Genomic DNA, 9,933 nt, shown 5'->3' with positions numbered 1-9,933 from the left:
GTGATGTGCCCTACTGAGCCGAGGCGCCGATGCGTGTGCCGAGTAAACCAGAAAAAAATCTGCAAAGCGCGCATCGAGGCGTGTTGATTACGCTTGTGGCCGTGGCCGAAGCCTCGGAACGCGTGTTGCTATACGTCCGAAGCCTCACGAGTCGGGCTTCCTACGTCATCGCCAACATATAGTTTCATGGGTCATTCAAAATAAAATGGCGCACCGAGACGACAATGAGCTGACAGGTGACATTGACACACCCAACTCGCATCTTGAAATCTCAATTCAATCGGATTCGTTTTGCAATGGACGCACCGTCCACAACGAAAAAGAAGAGAACATCCCCTGTCTGGGATCATTTTGAGCAGATCGCTCCTAAAAAGGTACAAATTATAATAACCAGTGTGAAAATATACTGTAAATTATTGTGACAACACAGTGTATCTCTCGTTTTAATGTCTTTCTTCTACTTGCTGATATTTCAAAAGGTGAAGTGTAAACTTTGTTCTAAAGAACTTGGGTACCAAGAGAACACTTCATCTATCATTATAGGGCCCTGGATAAAAATAAGGAGACAACTCAAATAGAACTACGCCCAAGTAAGCCATTTTAACATGCAATGAAAATACAGCATAGCCTACCATGTATATTTCAAATGTGACAGATGAAATGAATGACATCTATCATTAATAGGCCTACTCTGTTTCTGTTAAACTGCAGTGGATAAGAATGCAGTGGAAGAGGCTCAGTGATCCGGCACGGGGCATCTTCCTCCTCCTCCTCCTCCTCCAACCCATCATCTTCATCAACACAACCGGACACATCAGAAGCTTCCCAGCTGTTGAGCAAGGTAATATTCGATACATTATAATGGCTTTAATTAAGCCATAGGAAATGAGCGGCAGTGCATTATTGTGGGATAAGGCATTCTTTTTCTCCTATCTCTACGATGGGCAGCCAGAACTGCCTGTTGACAGTTAGTCTGTTTGTTGTGTCTTAGGTGACAAACTGTGGCAGCGATTGGACCACACAGTCATGCAGAGGAGGACCCAGAGTGAGACCGCAGATGCGACTGTGGAGGTCCACACTTACCTGGGGGAACCCAACATAAGCAGGATGTCAAACCCCCTGGACTACTGGGAACTGCACAAACATGTCTACCCAAACCTCTACAAATTAGCCATAACCATTCTCTGTACCCCGGCCTCATCCGTCCCTTGCGAAAGACTATTTTCAAAAGCAGGAGAAATCCTATCTTAAAAAAGAAACTTTGGAAATGCTAGTTTTCCTCAATAAAAATGAATGAGAGGTGTGTCTTGTTCCTTGTTTAAAGCAATTCTTAAAGCATTCTTTCAAGTAACACACGCACTTTCTTTCACATCACAACTCCCTGCTCTTTTGACCCCATCAAATCCATGGTATCATTTTAATCACTCTGTCTGTCATGACATTTATTTTTCACATGAAGGCGCAATAGAACAAATGAAGCGTCATGATGCTTCCGCCCAGGAGCGACCCAGTTGGATGGAAAGCCTCATTGCTTAATGAGGCTTCAGTTTACCATCACTACTCACGCAACCACACCACACCGCAACTGCTGGTTTTCCATTACAACTGGCGCACGGCGGGAAGGGGGCGCCAACATTTGAACTGCCCAAGGCAAGCTTGCACTCCGGCAGTGCGTGCGGATCTGAGATAACTGCTTCAAACATCAAACATCAAAGCGTATGTAGGGATGGAAGAATGTTGATTTGTTGTAATTGTATTGTATTGGTGTTAATGTTTTATGTTATGTTATGTTTCTTTTTTGTGTTTCTGTAAAGCGCTTTGTGACAGCTCAGGCTGTTTGAAAGTGCTATATAAATAAAGTTGAGTTGAGTTGAGTAGAGTAGGCTAGCTTCAGGCAAGTTACCACACACAGAATGTGGGGGAAATAACCAGTTTCGTTCATTTGTGCTGCTACAGTTTAATAGATATTACACAGTTGAATTTCATAACTGACCAACACCATAAAGACTTTTTATGGCATAAATGACGGCGGTGGCCAATTTAGCAAATTCTAAATTGCTAACGTACCTAAATAACACTTAGACTTGCGTAAAACTGCTAACTTCGATGACATTTCGACCACACATAAAGGGGAAATAAATTTGGATTGTAAAGCCTTAGTTTGTATGATCAGGTTTGAAAGCACTCACCAGCAAGAGAGGAGGTAATTCCATGGAGCAGCATCGCCGAGTTGAAAAAAAAACAAACAAAAAAAACCATCCTGACCGTTCAACGGCAATCCAAACTGTCCACTTCACGCAATTATATCATGTAATTTTCATCAAAGTTGACAGAAAAACGCTAGTTTTATCCCTCTTCATCATTGTAGTCCATTAACGCGGCGCCACTACTTTCCAGCCACAGGGGGCATATTCAAAGAAACGGTCACATGACGTCCGGATCTCTATTGGCTGGCAACCAGTTCAGGGTGTACTATAAGTATACTGTAATGCATGTGACAAGCATGCACAAGTACAAATATAACTAAATAAATGAGAATCCTGAAAGATATCTTTTTGTTGTTTTGTTTTGTTTATGCAACCAGCGCTCAACAAACCATTACTGATTTTGTTGGGCACTTTAAAAGCCTACAGACACTCACCGTCATGTTGCTGTAGTAGCTCTGCACCCCCCTTGTAGCGCTTTTTGGAAAGCTCCATCCTGACAGGTTGCTTCTCAGGGCTGAACACTTGTGAGAAGTTAAACTCTCCTACACCATCCCACCAGCCCTGCGCCTGGGCCACGCTCCGCAGCTCCGGATGCTCTGCGGAAATCTCTGTGCCGATGGTCAACTGGTTGGAGATGTTTGTCACTCCCTCTGAGATGAGAAATTGACACACACGTACAAAATTGTTGGTATCCTTTCGTTAAAGAAAGACAACCCTAGTATGGTTATTTGAATAAGTAATAAAAATGATTTATTTTTTTTATTATTATTTTTTTTTATTTACTGAAAATGAAATCAGCATTTGCTTTTCATCCATCCATCCATCCATCCATCCATCTTCTACCGCTTATCCGAGGTCGACTCGCGGGGGCAGCAGCTTTAGGAGGGAAACTCTCCTTAACTTCCCTCTCCCCAGCCACTTCAACCAGCTCCTCCGGCGGATCCCAAGGCATTCCCAGGCCAGCCGAGAGACATAGTCTCTCCAGCGTGTCCTGGGTCGTCCCCGGGGCCTCCCGCCCGCGGGACATGCCTGGAACACCTCCCCAGGGAGGCGTCCAGGAGGCATCCGAACCAGATGCCCGAGCCACCTCAGCTGGCTCCTCTCAACGCCTCCCGGATGACCGAGCTTCTCACCCTATCTCTAAGGGAGAGCCCGGACACCCTGCGGAGGAAACTCATTTTGGCCGCTTGTATCCGGGATCTTGTTCTTTCGGTCACGACCCAAAGCTCGTGACCATAGGTGAGGGTTGGAACGTAGATCGACCGGTAAATCAAGAGCTTTGCCTTTTGGCTCAGCTCTTTCTTCACCACGACAGAGCGATACAGAGTCCGCATCACTGCAGACGCTGCACCGATCCGCCTGTCGACCTCCCGCTCCATCCTGCCCTCACTCGTGAACAAGACCCCAAGATACTTTAACTCCTCCACTTGGGGCAGGATTTCATCCCGGCTGCCACCCAGCCTACACTGCACCTGACTCCTTTGGCCCCTCCCACCGGTGGTGAGCCCGTGGGAAGGGGGACCCATGTTGCCTCTTCGGGCTGTGCCCGGCCGGGCCCCATGGGCGCAGGCCCGGCCACCAGGCGCTTGCCAACGAGCCCCGCCTCCAGGCCTGGCTCCAGAGGGGGGCCCCGGTGACCCGCGCCCGGGCAAGGGAAACGCAAAACTATTTATATCACTCATCATTGGGGTCTTTGAGCCGTGCTTAGTCTGGCCCCTCACCTAGGATCTTTTTGCCCATGGGTGACCCCAGGGGCATAAAAGCCCCAGACAACATAGCTCCTAGGATCATTGGGACACGCAAACCCCTCCACCACGATAAGGTGCTGGCTCACTTGTGGCCACTTATTACGAGTTACGTCGTTAGTGTCTAAATGTAATATATTACTGTAATGCGTTACAAAGAAAATGAGTACCTACTTAATAAGCACTACAACAGCATTTACTCCTACAATCTACATGCCAATACTTATCACCTGAGATCTTCTGTGCCACCCACAATCTTCCAGCGGTTTCCAGCACCCAGGCTTCATTTCGGTCCACCAGAAGGAAGGTATTATGGTAGCTAAAAGGTTCTGGATCCTCCCTGCACTGACCCCCTTGTCCATGCCGCTCCAGCAGGCCAGTGATGACAGTGACAGCCGCCCATGCACTGTCGCCACGCTCCAGGCCCAGCCTGACAGGGCAGAAATAATGGTTCTCTCAAGCATGGTCGTCTTTAACTTAAAAAGGATACAGTATAACAAGGTCAAAGTTACAAACAATTCTCAGCAGAAGAAGAGGAGGGACCTTTGAACAGTTCTTAATGCGAGTCAATGTTGGACTAAACCTTCAGATGTCTGCTAGGAAGATCTAGAAGATGGTTCCTCAAGTAAGTTTATTATCAAAGTATCATTGACAAAAAACTGAAACCTTGAGTTGCTCCGGATGCTGTCGTCAGCATGTTCAGTAGGAGATTACCTCACAAGATCCATGCCCAACAAAGCATCTCCAGGAATGACAGCCTCTCGAGTCCAGACTGCCTCATTCCCTATACAAACTCCCTGATCGTTGGCTCCCATTTCAGCTCCCCACATCCAAGCTGGCTTACTCAGGATGACAGCATGGGTGTGCTCGACCTGAGGGATCTGTATGTATGTACACTACAGAAGAAAGAAAACAAAACATTAGAAAGAGAGCAACTGAGAAAGAGATACAGGAGACTGAAGACTCTGGACTGTCAAAATGTGTCCCAAAAGCAAAACATTTGTACTTTCTTTATCATCCCCCCACAGCAAAGTAGTTTTATGCCTCTGCTCAGCTGTCAACTCCTCAAGTAAGAGTTGAATATTGTGACTTGCTGAAGCCAACAGAAGCACGCCATCTGCAAGAAGCAGAGATGTAATACTGAGATCGCCAAACTTGATCCCCTCAACTCCTTAGCTGTGATTAGAAATTTGGCCCATAAAGGTTATGAACAGAACTGGTGAAAAAGGGCAGCCTTGGTCCAACTCTCACTGGAAACAAATAAGACTTGCTGCCGGCAATGCAGATCAACTCGGGCAACGGTTATACAGGGATAAAACAGGGGCTCTGGGACACCATATTCCTTGAGTACCCCGCAATTTATACAATTGAAAGCTGTGATCAAAGAAGTACAAGAATTGAAGAGCTGGAAAGAAGAGTGGATGACTTGGAACAATAGACAAGAATGGATGACTTGGTGATGTCCGGCCATTAGACAACCCACCGTAGCTATGCTCTGATCACAGCAGGCAACAAAGTTGGAGAAGATGCGCCAAGAAGTGAACTGCATTCAGTTGAACAACAAGTCGTCAAGTTTTTCAAGAAGGACATTCCTTCAGGAAGTAAAAAATGTAAGTGCCTGTCACGTTATCGCTAAAGCAAAATGTTAGGATTATTATGTATATATTATTCCATATTTTCTCTTTTATTGCATAGAGTTAATTTTAAAGCATATACTCAGTACTTCACTATCAGTTTGGGTTGCTGTATGTGTATTCAACCTAAGGACGTCTGGAATGCGGGAATGAAGAACTTCACACCAGGACAGGAGACAGCATTTAAGGATTAGTGATCAAAGGATGTCTTCTGTGTTAATGACTATTGTATTTGTGATGCCACAAAGCTGTTATTTCTCCGCCTCCTTTTGTGACCATTTGTTAGCGAACGCCATGAAAAGACAAGAAATGTGAATGTGTGTCAGAGTGGGCCAGAGGATTGTGACCAGCACACATCTCTTGCTCATCTCTCCTTGTACAAGTAAAGGTCTTGTTTTCTCATTTTAATGTCTGTCTCCACATTTGTGCAGTTTAAAAATGTCATAGATGGTGTTTAAACCTGACATTTACTTGGTCCTTTGAGACGGATGCCAAGATGCCTAAGGATTCCAGCGGGTGTGGTGGACTCCAGAAAGACCATGGCCATGGCACAGGCTCCCTAGAATGAGCCTAAGATCCTTTTTTGAGGACTGGAAATTGTGCCCGCCAGCTGGGATCTACAGGCTGACGGCTTTCCGATGGAGAGAAGACATCTGGGTGAGAAAAAGTTTACTTTCCGGGGGAAAGTGTGAATGAATGTCGACGTAAAATCTGCGCGAAGGTACTGTCGCAGCCTGCACGAAGGTACTGTGTGGGAGGAAAAACCTTGTGAATACTAGTCAATGGCAAGTAAAGGGAACGGAGCCCAGTAACGTCCGTGTAAAGAGACGATGGCGGAGTCGTGTACGTACTTAAATTCCGTGAAATGCTGGAAAAAAAAAATATTGAAAAAGCCTTGTGTGAGTGTGTGAAGTGAATGGAAGTGTAGTGTCACTTGATACTTGCTTCATTTTAAATAAACAGGATTGTAAGTGACAACTCATTGTGGAAGCAAAGGCAAGAATTCTCCGCCCTGTTGGGTAGAAGCTTGAGAATTACCACATTGAGAAATTTTTTGTCACCCTGTTATTCAAACATATCAGTCCTTAGGAAACTCTAGGTTCGCGGACTGCACCAAATTCTATATAAAATGGGGGAAAATAAACAGTAAAAGTGAGCTATAAGATGATCTATCCAGTAAGGATTGGATGTTCATAGAAAAATTAGATCCATCTAAAATATAGCATTTAAATATGTGGATTACAAGATATACTTTTTCTGGCCAGCTTAATTTACAATAGTAAAAATAATAACAATAATAATGGTAATCCACTTACTATATGAAATAAGGAATGAAATGAAAAGGAAAGTTGGAGCTTTAACAGCCTAATGATATCGAGGCATAAGTGTATTGTCTGTAAAAGTGTATGTGTGTGTGGCTTCTCACTGTGTTTGTCTCTGTGAGCTCTTGTGTGTGTCTGTGTGTCATATTGTCTAAAGACGACGGCTTAAAAGGGTTTAAATTGTGTATAAGGGATAGATTAGATAGTGTCTAACATAACTATGTTAAAACGGTGAAATTGAGAAATTTTGGTCAGTAACAAATATGAGGTGCGCGGACCAAAAAGTGGTCCCAGAAGAGGTCATCACCCGGTCCTCAGGTGAAAATTGTGTATTTTTGTTTTTGGATGGTAAAGCTAATTGTTTGAGAGTGAGTGAAGTAGGTGACTGATGACAAGTTGTTGAACTTGTGACAGGAAAAAAAATCCTTTTTGTTGGATTGTTTTGAGCATGGGAAATGATAAAAGTAAGAGAGAAACGTGAAAGTAGAATTGATTATGGTCGAATTAGAACAACTGGACAAAGAGAAGATGAATTAGTGGATGATTTTAAAGTGCGATTTGTGAAGTGTTTAGAACAAGTTGTGGTGGTGTAGATGATGATAAGACAGGTAGGAAGTGTAATGTTAGAGGACACTGAGTTAAGAAATTACCCTCAAAAGTACAAAATAGATAGTTTAAAATGATTAGAGGAGTTAGAAAAAAAAAAAGATAACCGGTAAAGGACTGCTGTGTTAGTCATATAAATGAACTAATATGATTTTCATGGAAAATTGACAGTGAAAGGAAGCAATGTAAGTGATTGATTACACAATTATACAATTTCTATTCTAGGTTTAAATGACAATTAAAAATTGTGATCAGATGACAGGCAAAATGTGTAGTTATGATGATTATTTAGGTGAATGATTCTTTAAAATAATAATAATAACTTTAGGAAGAAGAAGGTTTATAACATAGAATTTAATAACTAAATGTAGTTCTTAAGGGCTATAAGAGATCTTAACATAATTTTCCATTGTTATGGTTTTTGGATGTATATGATACACAGTATTACTTTGAGTCAGTATGAGGTGTAGTTAAATCACACAACTTTAAGATATGAAAAATGTACTTTTGAATTTGATTATTGATGGCATTAAGTGTTACATTGATGACTGGCATTTGAGAAGATTTTTGGTTATTATTGGATTAATAACTAAGTGGTACAGATAATGGGTCAGATTTCAAATATCACTATATTTGAAATGTAGTGGAGGAATGATTTAATGTTAAGCAATAAACACATTTTTATACCTAATATTATGCTACCTCACTACATTAGGTGGATGTGAAGCTCTGATAGTTGGTTGTATGTTTGAATGTTGATAAAATTAAATAAAAATGGATAGATTTCCAGATAAGTTAAAGATTGACAGGGAGTGGTAAAATTAGGACTCAGGCGCAGAGATAAGAATGGACCTCTAAGGTATTTATGGACATAAAACACCTCATTCTGAGGGAAAAGCAAAAGCTGTAAAATAAAATAAAATAAAATAAAAGCGCTCCAAAAGAGAGGCTAGCTAACAGGCCACAGAAAAGTCACTTTTAAAGTAAAACTATACTGTGCCTATGAAAATGTACGAATAAAGGTTTACACAGAAGACAAATGACAATAAGGCTGATTAATTAAACTAGAAACATTTGGCACAAGACATGAAGTGGGGAGGTGCAGTCTGACCCCTCAGAGAGCGTGACCCTACTCCACTTTCTGTGAACAACGATTTAGCAAGTCTCTCCTTGCTGTGAAAGATTTATGATTGAAGTGGAAAATTCCTATATGTAAAGAGGCAGAACAATTCTTGATTACAGACTTTGGTTAGAAGAGTATGTTTAAATTATGGTAATGAACCCTCTAATGAGTGTATAAAGTTAAGGCAAATGATATAGATTATTTGATAAATAATGCAAATCTGGTCTGCTAAATACTAGTTTAAAGAAATCTGAAACTTTTAATTAAGTAAGTAATGATGGTTTTCAGCTATGACTTTATTGTAAAGTGTGTAGAGGCACCATTTGTCAAATTGCCAATTGGGGAAGGCCTTGATATCACTCTGATAACAGAAGCTTCTATATGGAAATGCCATTATTTCATGACTTTCTAACAGAGTAAGACAGGTAGTAATTTAAACCTCTTTGACTGAATTTGAAAATACTAGGAGTTAAATGTTCTAAAAGTTTATTACTGTGGTGTTTGCATTTACTAATATATTTGGTGTGACTCATGCAGATCCAGATTAGAGAACAACATAAAATTGTAAGAAAGAGCCTTTACAATGTTGTTTTAAATATAGTGCTAAAGTTTGTATAAAAGATTGGTTACACGGAGGAGTGTTTTCCTAATTGAATTCCATTTTAGCTCCTGCTGTGATTGAGTGTGAAATTTAACAAATTCTCCCTCACCAGAACCTGATAAGTAAAATAGGCATTGAAGGGAAAAATATTATTAAAATGGTTTGAAAGGCAAACATATTATTAGTGGTAAGTTATTTAAAATAAATAAATAGCTGAGATTTGTATTTGATTAAGAAGAAAAAAATGGCATTTATAATTGAATTTGAATGTTCTTAAAGGAGCACAATTATTAGGGCCCGAGCAGCTACCGCTGCGAGGTCCCTATTGTTTTTCGATCGGATTATTAGGGCCCGAGCAGCGACCGCTGCGAGGTCCCTATTGTTTTTGTAAAAATTATTATTAGGGCCCGAGCAGCGACCGCTGCGAGGTCCCTATTGTTTTTGTAAAAATTATTATTATTATTATTATTATTATTATTATTATTCTTCTTCTTCTTTATTCTCCGCAAACGATCGCGATTTTGGGTACCTAAACATTCACGAAAACTCACCGAACTTTGCACACTCCTCAGGCCCGGCGAAAAATTTGATATTATTAAGTCGTCATAACAATGCGACTCGATAGCGCCCCCTAGCGTAGAAAAATAAAAACCAAGCCCGGCACGTTTGAGCTAGAGCAACAAAAATTGGCAGGC

At 41.6% G+C, this 9,933-nt stretch overlaps 1 protein-coding gene and 1 long non-coding RNA gene across 5 annotated transcripts in view; both read right to left on the bottom strand.

Moving 5' to 3' along the window:
• LOC144020248 (uncharacterized) overlaps positions 1–368 on the bottom strand; it is a 2,035-nt gene extending 1,667 nt beyond the window's left edge. The window contains exon 1 of the long non-coding RNA XR_013283837.1: positions 1–368. This exon is cut by the window's left edge and continues 941 nt beyond it. This is a non-coding gene — a long non-coding RNA (uncharacterized LOC144020248).
• The window catches only part of scrn2 (secernin 2), a 98,826-nt gene that overhangs the window by 38,093 nt on the left and 50,800 nt on the right, over positions 1–9,933 (bottom strand). For 3 of the 4 annotated variants that reach the window (XM_077523534.1, XM_077523533.1, XM_077523536.1), the window contains 3 exons: positions 4,667–4,848; positions 4,183–4,382; positions 2,642–2,857 (listed from right to left, as the gene is read on the bottom strand). In XM_077523534.1, the coding sequence (XP_077379660.1) occupies positions 2,642–2,857; positions 4,183–4,382; positions 4,667–4,848 (598 nt within the window). Of the gene's footprint in view, positions 1–2,641; positions 2,858–4,182; positions 4,383–4,666; positions 4,849–5,435; positions 5,751–9,933 lie in introns of those variants that run through there. The other variant, XM_077523535.1, reaches the window with a different exon arrangement.

The sequence above is a fragment of the Festucalex cinctus genome, chromosome 6, assembly GCF_051991245.1.
Source record: "Festucalex cinctus isolate MCC-2025b chromosome 6, RoL_Fcin_1.0, whole genome shotgun sequence".
NCBI classification, from domain to species: domain Eukaryota; kingdom Metazoa; phylum Chordata; class Actinopteri; order Syngnathiformes; family Syngnathidae; genus Festucalex; species Festucalex cinctus.
The sequence above is the reverse complement of the archived record's forward strand: the minus strand, read 5'-3'. Positions and strand labels throughout refer to the sequence as shown.